The following is a 17,871-nucleotide window of genomic DNA, read 5'->3' as shown; positions in this document are numbered from 1 at the left end:
CCATAGAACTACCACGTATCCCACTTACATGGCACATTATTGTTCCACTTTAAAAGCCGGACTGGGCTGTGTTTTCAAGTTGTAACGTAAGGTTATCACGTGCCACAAACTCTCATTGTGTTCTAGTCCACTGAAGCTGACTCCCTCAGAGGCAGCTCGAGTACCTCGACCAGCGACCGATGACAGTCCGCGTGCTCATCACCGATAGGCACAATGTAGCGAAGTCCTTCTTGAAAAACATCATCATCATCCATCTGTGAGTCATCGCTTTGACGCGTTGCGTGTCGCAAAAACCTAATAACCCACACTTCATTTGCAGTGCGCACCCTCATAACACACATGTGAAGTCCAGCAAGTGTACGTTAGCTTACGTGTAGCTTAAACGGGTACATACTTTTAGCAGTGCTAGCGTATAATAGGTAAGATATAGGTATATAGATAATGGGTATCATTATAATAACTGCTGCTTCTTATTCGGCTCCAGGAAAAGATAAATGCAGCACTGCTGGTGGAGCAACATCCAGTGCTACAAAAATGGTGCTGCAAAATTCTAAACCACCGCTACTGGTGCGCATGGTCAAGCCATTATAATGGGAAGATGGTAGTGGGGTCATTCCACGCCAAATGATCCAAAGGTCTTGGTCGACCCCTCCGCCTTCTGGACAAAAAAAAATATCGTGGATTCCCTATGGTATGAATAGACATTCCCCAAAGTTTTACTGGGGAATATTGACCCCCTGTCATTTTACGCGGGGTCAAAGTTTTCGGTAAGCACGAAAACCATATTATGTTCGAAATAATTGGGCGGGTGCACCGCTCGCTTTAAACGCATAATCATGGCGCTGAAACAGAGGACTGGGTTCGAAAAATGTGCTGAAGAAGAATTTTTCTGAACTTCCAACTTTTAGTGTCCTAAAAGGCCCCGGCAATCGGCGCTTCTTCTTGCAACTTTGCGAATTTTTAAATATACTTTACGTAATAGCTGCAATTCCGGGAAACTTTGTGGCCGTTCATGAGGACCCATACTACGAGCCAGCTGGTTTAGAAAGCTGTCAATGCTGTAGTTCTTGCCATAATACAGCTTAAATCTGGCGATTTTCGCAAAGTTTGACATTTTTACGGCCAATTTTGAAGAGGAAGAGGTCGTCATAGAGCAATTATTCGGTATGCATTAGATAAAGGAAACCCTCAGCCAAAGCATATAAAACAACTAAAGATGTACTTTTTCCTAAGCGCGAGAAAATATTTTTTTTTCCGCTGAACATGCTACGCGGAGGCGCTCGTACTCCCCGGCGAAGGAAGAGCGCTGGTGAGCGTCACGGGCCAGGCGCGTTGCAACGCGACAGCTCAGATACGCCGTTGCCCGTCGCGTGAATGCAAAAACGGGAATTTGTACTCGTGAGCACCGGTCTAGTGCGTGCAAAACTTACTACCAATGTCGTGACAGGAAGGGAAACTGCCTGCTGTAGTATAGCAACGCGAGTTGGAGAGTTTGAATTACAAACGCGACCGAAACGTATAGCCGCGAGAAAACACTATTAGTTACACCTTCCTCTTACCATTTCCATGCGAGTTGTACAAAGCCAAAACGTCTGCAACACAAATAAATGGTCGAGCTCAGTACCCCAGTATGCGCAGGTAGCCCAAGATGACGTCCCATAATTGCATGCGTTATATACCTAGTCTACAAAGCTGAAAATTTGTCAATTGAAAAAGGGTTGTTTTCCTGGGCCTCCATTCACAATTGCCTGTTTTTGTCGAAAGTAGCTTGCCGTGCAGGCGGCGGCATGCCACAGACTCTACAGTCCGTTGGTCAGCTTGGCATATGCCGCAAGTTTATTGCGCTTGTACACGGCAAATATATGGTAGATAGGAATATTTTCAAGGTACCGTCTTTAAGGAAATACAAATCTCCTCTCTGGGATGCAAATCCCAACGCCACGTGAGCATACGTGTACTACGTTTTATTACTTTTTGGCTGACGGAAAAGACCCTGTCGTTATAGTACACGCAGCAAGTTGTCCATGAACACTGCTATTACATAGCTCTGCCGTCTTTAGTGCGGTTTATTCTAGGTTTTCAGTTTATTTTTAATTCGTTTTAACTTCGTTCTTCGTGCATCTTATCTCATATCTCGAGAGGGATGCAGTCTGAACATCAGGAGGCTACTGGTGAAGGAATACTCATGTGGTAAGTTCTGTTTCTATCACAGCATGTTGTATGTGCTTCACAACATAGAGCCCAGACGAAATACGCTCTATTTCCTTTGTCTAAAAAATCAGCTTTGATGAAGGGCCAACCTTAACACGTCTGCACACTGGAGTCGGTTGTTGTTGATCTTGCAGTAGCTCACGCGAGGCTTTATAATGTACCAGGCCGGCGTTGCCGCCGCTTTCTTCTCCATTCCCTTCTCGTTTTGTGTTGTTAAATGTGTATAAGAGTCCTCATAAAATGTTTACTGTATCTGCAGCACACGTCACCTGCTACCTTGTTCTTTGGGACCCTCTAGCTGCCACCGAACCTGCTACACTGAGAAGCAAAGAGTAATCGACTTTCAGGACTTCAGCCTACTCGATCAGAAAACAATATCATTCTGGGCACGTAAAAAATGGGAAACGATCAGGACAATTTGCAGTCACCATTTTGCCCTCTACATGCACAAGTACAGTTCCCACACCGTATCGAAGAATTGCGTGGACCCATTCGACGCCCATGGGAAGGGACGTCGTGGTACCAAGGTAAGAACATGGAATCTCTCTACAGGCGCGCCCTCAGTGAGGCTGGTAGCAGCGCACAGATTGTGTGCAAGATGCGTTATCCGCGTGAATGAGCTAACCAACTCCACATTTGAAAATATCGGACAGCCGTGTACTATGGACGAAGACGACGGAGCCCATTCAGAATCTGCTCTAGAATCTGTAAATGTCTTCCTCGCTGAGCTTGATGAAACGCCCATCAGTCGAAAGAGGAGCTTAAAGGACCGCGAAACCTACGGCAAAAGAAAATTAGACCGACTGCAAACTAAAGCGAGAAGGTGCCTGGAGGAGGGACTTTCAGTATCTCTGGAAGAGTCACACAGTGAGATTTCCGGTGAGTCCCTGCTGACGGAGCTCAAAGTTGTATTCGACGGCCCAACCTCCCGAGCGAAAAAAAAACATCGATCCTTACCCTTGTACCATTGACGTGGAGCCGAGAAAAAGTATGCAATTTCTTTGGGGCAAGTGACCGATGGCAAGAGAGCCAAGACATAAGGGAGACACGGGGACCACTCAGTGAGCCAGAACCGAAGCGGACTAGAAGACTACCTGAGGATTTGAAAACAGCGGTCACGAGCTTCTATCAAGACGACAGAGTGTCGTTCAACATGCCTGGAAAAAAAGATGTTGTGCGTGAACGACAGAAGCGGCTGATGCTTGTAAAGCTTCATGAGGCCTACGAAATGTGGAAGACAGAAAACTCGTGTCGTAAACTAGGCTTCTCAACATTTGCGTCCCTCCGTCCATACTGGTGTGTACAGGCAGGTGCACCGGGCACACACGTGGTGTGCGTGTGTCCGTACCACCAGAACATCAAGCTGATGCTGACTGCATGCGACGTTACGACCACACACCATGAACTATTGCAGATGATGGTCTGTGACATCAACAGTGAAGCCTGCATGCAGAACGATTGTTCAAAATGTCCAGGAAAGGAAGCGGCGTCTTCCTATTTGATGGAAAAGAACATAATCACTGTGAACGATGGTAGCCCAGTGACGTTTCAACAGTGGGTTCCTGGAATGCGATGCACCCTTGAAACAACCACATTTCTGCCTGACGTCTTTGTAGATCATTTGACGCATGAATTGGAATCATTGAAATACCACCACTACGTGGCAAAGCAACAGTCAGAGTTCCTCCGGCATCTAAAAGATACCCTCCCTCCTGAAGAAGCTGTCATCCTCACGGATTTCGCCGAAAGCTACAGTTTTATCGTACAGGACGCTCCGCAATCTTTGTATTGGGATCAAGGACAGGCCACCATTCCTTCGATGGTGTTTTACAACCGCTTCCCTGGTGATATGAACTTGCACATACTACATTCGTTGTGATATCAGATTGCTTACGGCACGACAATGCCGCGGTCTACACCTTTCAAACAGAGCTCATACGCAGAATAAGAGCGCACTATCCCAATGTAAATGAACTTTACTACTTCACAGACGGCGCAGCTTCGCAATACAAAAACAAAAAGTGTTTCATCAACCTCTGTCACCATTACTGTGATTTAAGCATAAGTGCATCATGGCACTTCTATGCGGCCTGACATGGGTAAGGGTCGTGCGATGAAGTTGGATGGACTTTGAAGAGGCTTGCTGCTAAAGCCAGCATTCAGAGACCCTTAGAAGGTCACATACTGAGACCCATGGATCTGTACAGCTGGGCACAGGCAAATCTCGACGCAATGACATCGATCTGGGTGCCGGAGGAACAGGTAGTGTCGCAGCAAGGGGCGCTGAAAAACCGCTACGACAGCGCAAGGGCCGTGCCTGAAACAAGGAGGTATCACTGCTTCGAAACCGTTAGTCGCTCTGAAATCTGTGTGAAGACAAGATCATTTTCCCAATAACATCGGGTGTTCCAGGTGTTCAGAAAATAGCAATTGCACAGCCGACTTTACTCCATCAACTACTGAACGTCATATTGAGCGTCTTCACCGTGCTAGTGTGCTGAGCATGGTCATTCATTTGTGTTACAGACGTTTTGTTGTAAAACTACGTTGAAAATGATTATAAACGTGTTATTAAAAATGTTTCCACGCGGATTTACGTCTTGGTCTCGTTTGTAATGCAAAGTATCCATCTCGCGTTGCTATACTGGTGAGGGCAGTTTCCTTTCCTGTAGTGACATTGGTAGTATGTTTTGCACGCGCTAGAACGGTGCGCACAAGTCCAAATTACCATTTTTGCCATCGCGCGGCAGGCAACGGCGTATCTGAGCTGTCGCCTTGCAGCGCGTCCGGACCATGACGCCCACCAGCCTCCGCCGGAGAGTACGTGCGCCTCCGCGTAGCATGTTCAGCGAAAAAAATATTTTCTCGCGCTTATCAAAAAGTACATCTTTAGTTTTTTTTATATATGTCTTGGTTGAGGGTTCCCTTTACCTAATTCATACCAAATAATTGCTCTATGGCGACCGCTTCCTTTTCAAAATTAGCCGTAAAAATGTCAAACTTTGCGAAAATCGCCAGTGTTATGGCAAGTACTACAGCGCTGACAGCTTTCTAAACCAGCTGGCTTGTAGAATGGGTCCTCATCCACGGCCACAGAGTTTCCCGGAATTGCAGCTATTACGTAAAGTATATTACCTAAGTTGCAAGAAAAAGCGCCGATTGCCGGGGCCTTTTAGGGCACTAAAAGTTGAAAGTTCTGAAAAATTCTTCTTCAGCACATTTTTCGAACCCAGTCGTCTGTTTCAGCGCCATAATTATGCTCTTAAAGCGAGCGATGTACCCGCCCAATTATTTCGAACATAATATGGTTTTCGTGCTTACCGAAAACTTTGACACCGCGTAACATGACAGGGGGCCAATATTCTCCAGTAAAACTTTTGGGAATGTCTATTCATACCATAGGGAATCCACGATAATTTTTTGGTCCAGAAGGGACGGGGGTCGGGGAGGACCTTTGAATCATTTGACGTGGAATGACCCAGTGGTGAAGTGGCTCACGCTGCTATGCCCCATCATGGATATTTGGATCGTGGTGTTACTTCACTATTCGTGAGCAGCAACGTCTTCATGCAACGTGTGCACATAGAGACACTAGAGAGCAGCTGTGGCTCCGTGAAGGTGATTTGGAAGGTAGCAGGGCTAGCTAAGCAGCATATGATTTTGCATAGATTACCGTTGCCTCAACCATATCACTCGCAAGCATGTCTATCCTATGCCGAGGATAGACGACGCCCTTGACACCCTCCGTTTGCCCAGCGTTTACCCAATGCGCCGATCGAGTCAGTTGTCGCATTTGCCAGTCGCACGCTTTCGTACCCCGAGCAGAACTATTCGACAACGCAGAAGAAGCGCCTCGCTGTTGTCTGGGCCGTTAAAAAGTTCCGTCCTTCTCTCTATGGGCGCCACTTCCTCATCATCACCGACCACCATGCTTTATGGTGGCTGACCACTCTGAAATACCTTTCTGGTCGCTTAGGCCTTTGGGTCCTCAGCCTCCAACCATTCGACTATGCCATCAAGTACAAGTCCGGCCGGAAACACCGTGATGCCGACGCGCTATCGCGCTGCCCATTGCCTGCCATACAACCTTGCGAAGGAGAAACAGATGGCACGATCAGCGTTCTATCCCCACTTCCTGTCGATCCGCCCGTACTCCACGAACATCAGATTCTCCATCCAGACTCCTCGAAGATTGTCCGGCATCTGAACGGCTCCTCCTCTTCCCCTGACCGCAAATTCCAGCGGCGGTGCAAAAACTCCATGCTACTGGACGGAACACTCTACAATTGCAACTACGATCCCGAAGGCCAACGTTTGCTGCTTGCCGTACCACGAAACCTCCGTCTGCTAATCGTAAACAGCCTCCATGATGACCCTACGGCTGGCCACGTGGGTTTCTTTAAAACTTACGAACGCATTCGGAATCGGTATTTCTGGCACAGGATGTATACCACACTCCACAAATACGTTTCATCGTGCCTCTCATGTCAACGGCGGAAGCCGCCCCCTTCACCCTGAGCTGGCTTCCTACAGCCATTGCACCCGCCCCTTGCACCATTTGATCGTGTCGGCGTCGACTTCCTCGGTCCCTTGCTTGTCTCGCCAGATGGAAACAAGTGGGTTGTCGTCGCCATCGACCACCTTACACGTTACGTTGAGACCGCCCCGCTCCGTAGTGGTTCTTCAGAAGCAATCGCAAACTTCTTCATCCACAGCCTCATCCTCCGCCATGGTGCACCTCGTGTGCTGCTCAACGACCGAGGCCGCCCGTTCCTTGCAAGTCTGCTTCAGGATATTGTCCGTGCGTGCTCCGTTGTGCATCACTTCACTTCTACGTAGCATCCGCAAGCTAAGGGCCTTACAGAGAGGTTCGACCATACACTCGGTGATATGTTGTCCCTCTACGTGTCTTCCGACCAAACGAACTGGGACACCCTGTTGCCCTATGTCACATGTCCCTATAACACAGCCATTCAAATTTCAGTCCATTCCGTCTCGTATCCGGCAGAGATCCAGTCTTCGACGTTGACACCATCTTTCCATATCGTCCTTTAACCGACCACAGCCTCACATTGGCCGAGGCAACATCCCGAACTGAGGAGTGTCGCCAGATCGAACGGTGCCGCACGTTCGGTCAGCAGGCCGCCGCGAAGCTGCATTACGACGAGCGTCGCAGATATGTATCCTACAACGCCGGCGACCTCGTCTGGCTCTGGGTACCCGTTCGCAAACCAGGCCTCTTCGAGAAGCTCATTTGCCGTTACCTTGGTCCTTACCGTGTCCTCTCCAAAAACCCTGACGTTGATTACTGCGTGGAGCCTGTCAATTTACCATCCGGCCGCCCCTGCCGTTCCCGACAAAATGCTCACGTATCCCGTCCCAAGCCCTAGAAGCACCCTTCATCCTCTGAAGATATCCCAGCCAGGACGGCTTCGTCCTCGGCCGGGGAGAAAGATGTGAGGCAGAACCATAGCCACGCTCGTCGCCATCAGCTCTCTTGGGCGAGTTTTCAGATCACCCGCATTTTTTCGCTTCGCTACCAATAAAACCACACGCACAGCTTCCTCTCTCTACCGGCTTATTCGCCTCTTAACAATAATAAGGACTTTAACTGCTTAGATAATGTACAGCTTCTTTTTTTTTTTTTTTTTTTCAGCTGAGATCCTGACAACGCTCCTTCCCCGACTCCAAGGACGATCATATCACCCAGACTTGACAGAGCATTCCTGGACTTGACCTACTCACAGTCGCCAGGCGGCGGGGCCCTCCTCATTCTGACATCATTCTAGACACGTGTAAAAGCTCCAAGCAATGACTTTCCCCCCTTAATCCTGACAAAGGCGGAGCTTCCGCCGCAACGTCGACGTACCACTTTAACTTTATACGTGTAAATATATAACGACCCCGTTTTTCTTTACTTGCTTCACTTTCGTTGTATCTGCCACTATTTTTTTCAGCTACATGTATATACACATAAAGAGATATCTAAGCTTAAGAGAGCGGTTGACCACGAGAATGAAATAAATAGGAAAAATCAGAAGATGACAAAGAGTTAACAGGAAAACACAAAAGGCAGTTTATTAACACTTATAGAGACCAGGGGCGATTGTCGGCAGTCAGTGCTCCGTTCGACGGTATTGGACTTCGGTGTGGTTCACGTTTCGAATTTTAAGACAAGGCTTCCGCACCTTGTTCGATTTAAAATGAAACTACTCAGTAGCAAACTGAACATGCGTTGGGGGAACACAGCGTAACAGCCTCTTGGTGCCCTGTCTGTCATGCTAAGATCACACCATGTATAAAGTATACTTACGTGATCATTGCCAAGCCAGCGTAGTTAGACGCATCGGTGCGCTTTGTAGGAGGTAAGCGTTCGTCGTAGTAGAACATTCCCATGATGAAGCTACCAGTGTAGAGTACGAAGAGCACTCCAAGACCAAGCAGAATTGTGACGACGTAAATGATGCTGCAAATACAAATTTCCTGAATGAACGAAGGCCTCGTGATGCAAAACCGCCCGTTTGTCTCTTATTCAAGTCTGCAGAGCTCAACTCGATAATAGCCAATGTTGATGTTTCCGTTTTATATCCAGGCTGACTTGAAGTGTGCGGTGCACTGAAACATGACGTGCACGTTTCAATTCCACGCAGCACCTGTTTTTTGTTTGTTTCTTTTTTTTTTCGCGCAGCATTCGGACACTAGAAGACGCTTTCTTACGATGTATGGTAGCGCGGGGTACGTGCACAGAGCTTTCGAGTAATAACATAAGGAGCAGGTACGATGAAATCATAAGAGAAGAGCGGTGCGGTGTAAAGAAGGCGGTATCTCTTCAAACTGCGCTCGCTCCGACAAAGAGAGCGTACTCTGGAAACGATTTGGAGTTAGATCTGCACTTGACACTTCGGAAAGTACAAGCTTACTGCAAGTGCAGTTTCCGGGTACGTCGTGAAAGGGCTTAATGAATAATTTACCGCCTCGTTGAAACGTCTACAAGGAGGATGAGACAGTGTAAATAGTCAACAGTTTGTTGTTACTGTGGAACCATGGGCCAAGACCTCGCTTCAGAGGTTTTCCCTCACGGGCATGTTCTGTCGTAATCAATCTAGATGAGAGCGGGTTTCTCTGATGCAGGCTATAATCCCAACATGCAACCCATTTCGTGTCCGTTGCAATTGAGAGAAGTGGCAGCTTTTCGATGCTAAAAGACCACATTAACGGATGATGACATCTATTGGCAAATCTGGACGTGTGAACCATTCAGAAAAATATGCGGGGTGTTTTTTTTTTGTATTTGTTAGTTTTTTTTTTATAAAATAGCTATGAGATGGGCAGAGACGTAGTTTTTGTAGTTGAGTTACACGGCCAGGCAGACGTCCTCCGGCAGACACTATGTAGTTTCTAGATGACTCATTAACAAAAATTCACTAACGAACTATTTAATGACGGAACTTAGGACATAAGCGATCGTTCAGAGTGAGGTGGAATTCCCGATGGAAGCCATTCCCCCCTCTAAAAACCCTGAAATGAGGCAGACAATTAAGATATAGACACTGTTCACCATCATCGTCATAACCATCATCATCGCATCCGATATTTCTGCCGAGGTTGTCTACATTTTTGCGCCCTCCGAATCCCTTACTGAGTGGGGCGCATTGTGAACCGGCTAAAAGAATCTGCATTCCTTAAGAGAAAGAATATACTGTCTTTGGTGAGTCTTAGTGCATCGCACGCTATCGCCTTTGCGTACATAAGGGATACCGTGCTGGTTCAGCGGACTGCGCGAAGCACGCTTTATGTTTCACGCATGTGTCCCCACATGTGTCCCATGTACTAAAGAAAAGTCGATACGACAGGCAGAACACCAAACAGGCTCACCAGCTCGCCTGGCTCAGTGGTTAGCGTGCTAGCCGTGTCACGTCGAGACTGGGAGGTACCCGGGTTCGAATCCCGGTGCCGGCTGTGTTATCTGGGGTTTTTCCTGGGTTTTCCTCAGACGCTTTAAGACATATGTCGGCCGAAGACGCACATTCACCCAGGGCGTGAGTCGTGAGGTTGCCTACGTCTGTGAGACCGACAACGGTGAGCCCTCTCACCACCCAAACAGGCTCAGCGATAAGACCGGAAGTGAGTCAGTGCATTTTATGTCTCCAGACATAAGTGCCGTGATGTCTGCTCTCACCTGAACGAGACGCTGTTATGGCAGTCGGGGAAAACTATCAGCAAATGAACTATCAACATGTTGACAACGCAGAAAAACTATCCATAGTTTTACGGTAGTACATGGATAGTAATGTCGAATTTTTCATATCTTTTTTTTTTTTTGTTCCTACATTGGGTTTTGACTAGGGACGGTTTTGCCCCTGCCTTTGTTTTTCCACTCTTGCGTCAGTCATCAGTTGTAACACAATGCAAAGGAGAAATGTACAGAAGGATGGCTAAGAGAGAGGTTCCTGACTCGATAGTTTGTTGTGACGAGAGTTTGCATGCTTTTTTGTCCCTTTTTTATTATTTGCGCCAGCATTCTTGTTGTTTTATTGGACATTTATAATTATTTCGATTTATAACTTAATGGCAGTTCCTTTTGGAATACTTTCCCCGGGTAGTCATTGTCAAAGAACGCATTTTGTTGAAGGGCGCCTATTACATCACTTCCTTGCAGCGCGGGGGAACCCAAAACAAATAAACAATTTTCCGACGGTTTCGCCATACCTTGACGACAGCGAACGTAACTAGATTGCTTGATGAAAGATGAAAGTCACTGAAAAACTTAGCCAGCTGTAGGGCTCGAACCCACATCTGGACCCATTACTGGCTGGATTTTGGATGTGGATTCGAGTCCTACAGCTGGCTTACCTTTTCAGTGACTTTCGTCTTTCATCGTTCATTTCTTAGGCGATTTGAGGCTTTGTATGTGCTTGTCCTTTCTATGTTGTTCCAGCCTCAGAACATCAGTTCTCTCTTGTAGATTGCTTAAGTTCGCCTTAAGTGCATAACTTGTACATAGCTGTTCCATTTCTCTCTCTCTTTCTTTTTTTTTTTCCTCTGTGCCTTTGTACTCTGCACAGATTTCGGGTATGACAACAGGAGATGTTGCTGCTATCCTGCATTCCCATAAACTTAGCGTAATAACTAAGATCAAGCCATTCTCTTAATTTCTTCTTCACCTCAGTATTACCTCTTGATTATCACATTACTTACAGTGTAATTTACGAAAATGTACGTGCAGACCAACTCCGTGTGACCATTGTTGCAGTTCATCGGCCACAAGAACCGCCCAAATGTGTATGTGCTTCGTAACGTGGACAAGGGCAGCACTACCGTAAGCTAGGGTAAAATCGACGCTTAAAAATGGGGTTTCATTGCCAATTCTTCCTTTATTTTTTGCGGAGGGCAGCTTTTTTCTGTGTAGTGGTGAAGAGCCCTCGCGCCACAGGATTGCTGAGTGCGGGACATGCAGCCCGCCTGTGTGAGACCCCTGATTACCTTCATGTAGGCATTACTTGTTCTTCATCCAGAGATACTGTACTCCACAGCGCGTAGCACATGTTTAGCGTTATCTCCAACTCTACTGAAGAACACCTTTATTTTGGTAGAAATCCAGCGAACCGGTAGAATGTAGGGAGGGAGTTGCCTCAGGACAGAAGCCGCCGATATTTCGAACAGAGACTGTTCTTCTTCTGGCCCAGAAGAAGAACAGTCTCTGTTCGAAATATCGGCGGCTTCTGTCCTGAGGCAACTCCCTTCCTACCTTTATTTTGAGTATGGTTGTAGTGTCTTGTCGCCGCAGGCGGTACCGTACCCTGTTCCAGTCTCTACTACACTACACTCCATCCCACCTTGGGTCTTCATACCATGGATCTTCGCGAATGAGTATCGTGTTACTGGAACTCTACAATAACGATTGGGGACCAAGTTAGAAGGTACTCTGCAATTTAACGGAAGGGTCTTATTATCAAACCGCATTTTCTCTGTTTTCCTTCAGGTGTATCTAAACTCGCTGGTTGCTATGCAATTTGGTGTTGGAACACACAAATACATAAAGTCCCGCGCGATGCATCCGATGCTCACAACATTCGTAGCTGCCAGGGACGAAGGTCACCCCGGCAGAAATATTTTCAGCCGCTGGATCACGTCACGGGAATCTTCCCTTGCCTAGCGGCGGCGCCAGACATGCCGTGTAATACAAAGACACTGTGTCATTGAGAGATGGCGAGATAGCGGCGCCGCCAGCGGATATCAAAACGGGCCCGCCCAAAGGGCTCATTTTCTTGTTGTTTGGTTTCGTCACTGATTTTCCTTTCCCACACTTGAGCCAATCAAATATTGCTTTACCGGGCTTTACAGGCTGCGACTCGACGATGTAAGCTAGCGGGAGGATTCATGAAACGTGGCAACCACATTGTACGGGTACATGTCTTGGCGCAGACGTGCACAAGTCAAGTCATATCTGAATTTTGTGGTTAGTGACATCCTCTCATGGAACACTCTTATGTACGGCATTGTTGCAATTGCTTATCTGTCCTCTTACCTGTTGTCCTTGAGTGTCCGAAGGATATTCCACTGGTCTGCTTGCACAATTTTGTCGCTGATATGGGCAATCCCTTCAACAGTCTATTAAACATAGAGAAAAAAAAGCTTGTCGTTTACTTTTAACTATACACGCAGCCTATTGAATCCGCTAATAATCAGCCTGCTGTCAGACTGGCTTCTAACATAACTGTCTCAGCCAATTACTCAACGGATCGTCGAGTGATGTACGTCATTGCACCCACTTCACGCGTGGGAAAGACGAGACATTAACGAGTCCTAGTGAATAGTTCCTCAAACGGTTCGCCGACAGGAAGTGACACGGTTGCGAATGGGAAGTGACTCAGAACGTAATCATCTGAATGCACATGAAATAACTGATGTTCTGAGGCTGGAACAACATAGAAGGGACAAATACATACCGAGCCTCAATTTGCCTATGAAATTAACGATGAAAGATGAAAGTCACTGAAAAGATTAGCCAGCTCATGACGTGGGTTCGAGTCCTACAGCTGGCTAACCTTTTCAGTGACTTTCATCTTTCATCATCTGAATGGGTCGTGGCAAACCCATTCGTTGGCCGTTTGAGAGAATATGATTCACTGAAACTCCCAATTACTGGCGCCCGCAATGCACTATAAAGGAGTTGTTCCCCGAAAGGCGATATGTGTTCTGTGATACACTTCGCTAGTGTGCCTTCGCAAAGAAACTGCGATATACACACGTAACAAATGTTGACAAATGAAGATTGAACGGTAGCAGTGTAGGGGCGGTGAAGAGTTCTTACAGCATCGTGTGCGGGAGATTACCGCACACGTCAAAAGAACCCCAGGTGGTCGAAATTATCCGCAGTCCTACCCTGCGGCACGTACAACATGTAGTTATGCAATTGTGGGCGGACTCACTTTACGTGTGAACACGTAATATTAAACGCCATAGCATTTATTAGCGACCCCACTGCGTTTTCTTGAGGCAGGGTATGTTGCCTCGTAGGACCCGCATTCACTGGCTGCTAGTTCGAGCTCACGTGTGTAGTGGTAACGCCGAAATGTTCGCAGGCGATAACAAACGTGGCCATAGAACGTGGTAAATCTCCGTCGCAGTCACGGGGGAGGAAAGCCATTAAAGGCGGCACTTCCAGCAGCACGAAGCAGAGAGAAAAAGAAGAGACAAATGAAGCTCAAGGAGTGGCCAGTTCACAACAGCACACAGTAAATAGCTCAAACACGACAGAATTTCATGTAAGCGAATAACAATCTTTGCCTTTCGTTTACTTGTACGCTGCTGTGTTCTCCGGGGCAGCGGCTGTGGTCTGACAAGTCGGCTTGTAAGTTTTAAGTTGAATATCCCGTACGTGATCAAGCGTAGATATGAAACCGCCAGTAGAGAGGGTGCGCTTTCAGATGTCACGCCATGGACGTCCGACGTCACACACGCCGACGCAAGCAGTTGTCAACGGAGCAGTTTCTCCTCCGCGTAACTGTGACTGTGTACGAGGGAGACATCAAACCAACGCAAAGAGCGTTTGTTTACACTGCAACAAGCTAAGCCAGCAATGCAAGACGCAGACTCCAGCGAGCTATGCAGTCCACCAGCACATGTAAACCCCTAGTTCTGCGTGACCCGCTGAACTTCTCTGAACCTAATTCATAAAACAAAGTGTAAAAGGAATAAATGTGAACGTGTACACTTCACTGATAAGAAAGAGGGAGTCGCTCATTTTAACCAGTACTTGCAGTCTATGTTCTCAAATGGGATATGACCCTTTGCAATAGTTCTTGTAAACGTGCTGCTGAATGTGGAATTGACCACATCGATATTACAGGTGAAGGCATGTTTGACTTGTTTCTTGCACCTCATTTTAGAAAAACCCCGAGGCCAGACAGATTATCGCTTTCATTCATCCGGAGATACGCAGAGTGGGTGGCAAAGTACTTTAAGCATTGCATAGAACTCTTGTCTTCCCTTAGGCTGGTGTCTTTACGCCATGTAGATACAACTCGGTTGTCAAGGGATCATGCTACTGAAAAGAAACAGCAATCAGGTGTGCTTCAGCAGATTTCTGTAGCACTCACTATTTTAGTTACCCAAAATAATTGAGGATACAGAATGAATGCGGAAAATGGATGCAGAATGGCTGCGAGTGCGGTACTGGCACCATATGGTGTTCTAAGCTGTTATCATGTATTTGTTGCAGATTTTGTCACTTTTGTCACTCATTAGACGTGTTGCTCTTGATAACTACGTATTTTGGAATGCTTGTGAATGCAGCGTCATAGTGTACACATGGACTGGATTTAGGCAGATATCATTTTAGTATTCTAGTTCCATATCAGGCTAGATCCGGAGCTGATCCGCACCCTCGGTTTGTGGAGGGACTCATTTTGCGGAGCATGCAGTTGGGGAGGGGATAGACGCAAATCCAATGCACAAAGTGATGGTTTCTTGGGGACGATAGCCCCCCCCCCCCCCCCGTTTTTGCAACTGAGAACAATACAGTAATAACAAGCATGATATATTTCCTTTGCAAGTGGTGGTGCGTCGCAACTGCCGGAGGTTCAAGCGCTTCTGGCATTGGAGGCATGATCTTTACCTTAGCATGGTGGAATTGCATAGATAGGTCATAGCGATGCAGTTGAATCCTCGCAGCCTACGGTGTAAGCTCCCTGATTTTGAATTTCATTTCCACCAGTACAAGTTGCCTTTCATAGCTGTATGCGAACATGGCATGGATGCTGCACATCGTGTTAATGGTTATACAATCTATCCGTCCGAGAGCGGAACAACGTTCTACGTACGTAATGACCTCATTGCCGTGTCACCTGCAAGATCCGCCTTGGGCACATCCTGTTAACAGCCTATCTATATCCCGCGGTACAGGTTCCGTGGACTGACCTCTGACACTTATGGCCAGTTCCCACATATAGCGCTTTGCTACATAGCACTAGAAAATTGCGCTATATTTTCCTCCTCGCATTGCTAAAAACCGCTATATAACCGCTCTTGTCGAAGTAGAGCCCCGGTCAACTTTTCTAGCGCTATATTGAGCGGTGAGTCTGCGTTAACCAATCGTGAGCTTCTTTCAGCCGTGACGTCGCGGAAGCTGGCGTTTGTTTTGCTTCCGATCACGCGAAGGAGCAAGACAGGAATGCGACGACGACGACGACGTGAAATGGCCACGAGTTTCATTTGTCAATGCATGGGTGTTTGGTTACTATAGTGTGGTATCGCGATCACAGCATTGAAAGTGTCATCCCCCTTGATGCTGCGGATACCCGACGCCGACAGTAAGCAATCACGGCAGCACCGGTGCATCACGTCGTCAAGAGATATCCCGTGACCCCAGCAGGATAGCGCTATGTGCTCGGTTGTACGTGAGAACGGCAAACAGAAAAACAGCACTAGGTTTCGAGCGCTATTTTCTAGCTCTATAGAGCGAAGCGCTATATGTGGGAACCCGCCTTTATTCAATTCTCTGGAATTCCCAGCTCTCCTACGGGGTGACTTCAATGCTCATCATACGGCCTGGGGAAGTCGTAGAGCGGAGGAACGGCAAGGATGTTGTTGGAAGCAATGGAGACTGTTCACGTGTGCATACTTAGCAAACGACAGCCAATTTATATGCGATCACCACGCTTCTGGTATCCTTTCTTAAGTCCTTGTGTTACTTTACGTTTCATCCGGCGGTAGCTACAAGGCCAGGAAGTTGCCCTGTTCGATGAGCCGTTCTTTCTGCTCGGCAACGTAATGCTAGAAGGTGGTTAATTGCTAGAGAATGACTGACGTGACCTGTTACCCTTTTGGACAGGACCACCGCGTCTTGAATTGCGCAACGAATGACCTGCAAGAGGGCCTCTGGAGACATACCGGTGTGCATAGATGTTTACAGGCCGGCACGAAGAAGTCTCCAGTTCGTGAAATTAATCAGTCCAGTACTTGGTGACAGAGGCAGTCTATCGTGCGAAATATATAGGGGAAAACGTCGACATCGGTAGCGCACGACAAGTGGCGAATTATGTCTCATCAGCACCACGAAAGATCCAGGACATCGAGTAACGTTTGTCGTAAGTTTTGTCAACACCTTTCACCGTTTTACCCGGCCACAAAGATCTGGAGGACAATTCGAGCTCTGAAGGATGCGCCCCCACAAAAGAACCCTCTCGCGGCATTGGCTATCGTTAAGGGTGTAGACGAAATCACGCAAGTGATAGATTTCTCCGTCGGCCTTACGACACCGGCGGCTGCCTCGACGACATGGTTAACAGCAGTTTTGTCCAGGGCATGACGACAGGAGTTCACCAAGACTGCCCCAGTCTACCTAAGGTTACGGACCGCTACTTTACTCAAATGGAGCTGAAGACTGCTTTGAAACTTGTGAATGTGCGATCGTCCCGAGGACTAGATAACATCACCTATGCCGCACTGCGAAACCTTGACGAGCGGACACTCCGAGCACTCCTTCATGTTTATAATACGTCTTGGCGACAGGGATCCGTACCATCTATCTGGAAGGATGCATTAGTTGTTCTCATCGTGAAACCAGGCAAACCCCCAAATGACCTATCCTCCTTTCGCCCTATGAGCTTGACAAGCTGTATGGGAAAACTGATGGAAAGAATGGTTTTGCATCGCATCGACTGGTGGTTCGAAAAACAAGGTGTGTTCCCTCAGGAAATGTCTGGATTTCCTCGTCACCGAAGCTCCATTGATCCAGTTCCCGACCTAGTCTCTACCGTCCAACATGCCCGTGCTCATAGGGTCATCGTTGTATCGGTTTTCCTTGGACATCAAGCGCGCATATGATACCGCCTCGCACATTTGTGTGCTCCGCGCCTTAAGATTTTTTGGAGTATCTGGTCGACACTTCAGCTGGCTCCACGATTTCCTTACGGAACGACCTGTCGCTGTCCGCACATCCCACGGCCAAAGCCCTAAGCCCCCTGTTCATCAAACCGTACCCCAAGGAAGCATTCTGAGTCCTACACTCTTAAGTGTGGTAATGGCAGGCCTAAAGTCAATAATTCCTCGCAAAGTAGCATTTATTGTAAATTGCGAAGAGGATGAGCATCACCTGACCCCACCTGCGCCCATTTTCGTGGTTCATCAGAGCTCCAGCTCGTGGATAGCTGCTCG

The 17,871-nt window shown here is 47.4% G+C and overlaps 1 protein-coding gene across 1 annotated transcript in view; it reads right to left on the bottom strand.

Annotated features, from left to right (window-relative positions):
- Window positions 1–17,871, bottom strand: part of LOC135383963 (uncharacterized) — a 298,299-nt gene that overhangs the window by 70,963 nt on the left and 209,465 nt on the right. The window contains exons 12-13 of the mRNA XM_064613239.1: window positions 12,740–12,822; window positions 8,525–8,677 (exon numbers count right to left, since the gene is read on the bottom strand). Coding sequence (XP_064469309.1) covers window positions 8,525–8,677; window positions 12,740–12,822 — 236 coding nt within the window. The remainder of the gene's footprint in view (window positions 1–8,524; window positions 8,678–12,739; window positions 12,823–17,871) is intronic.

Source organism: Ornithodoros turicata, chromosome 1 (assembly GCF_037126465.1).
Source record: "Ornithodoros turicata isolate Travis chromosome 1, ASM3712646v1, whole genome shotgun sequence".
Taxonomy (NCBI): domain Eukaryota; kingdom Metazoa; phylum Arthropoda; class Arachnida; order Ixodida; family Argasidae; genus Ornithodoros; species Ornithodoros turicata.
Note: the sequence above shows the minus strand (reverse complement) of the source record. Positions and strands in the feature narration are given on the sequence as shown.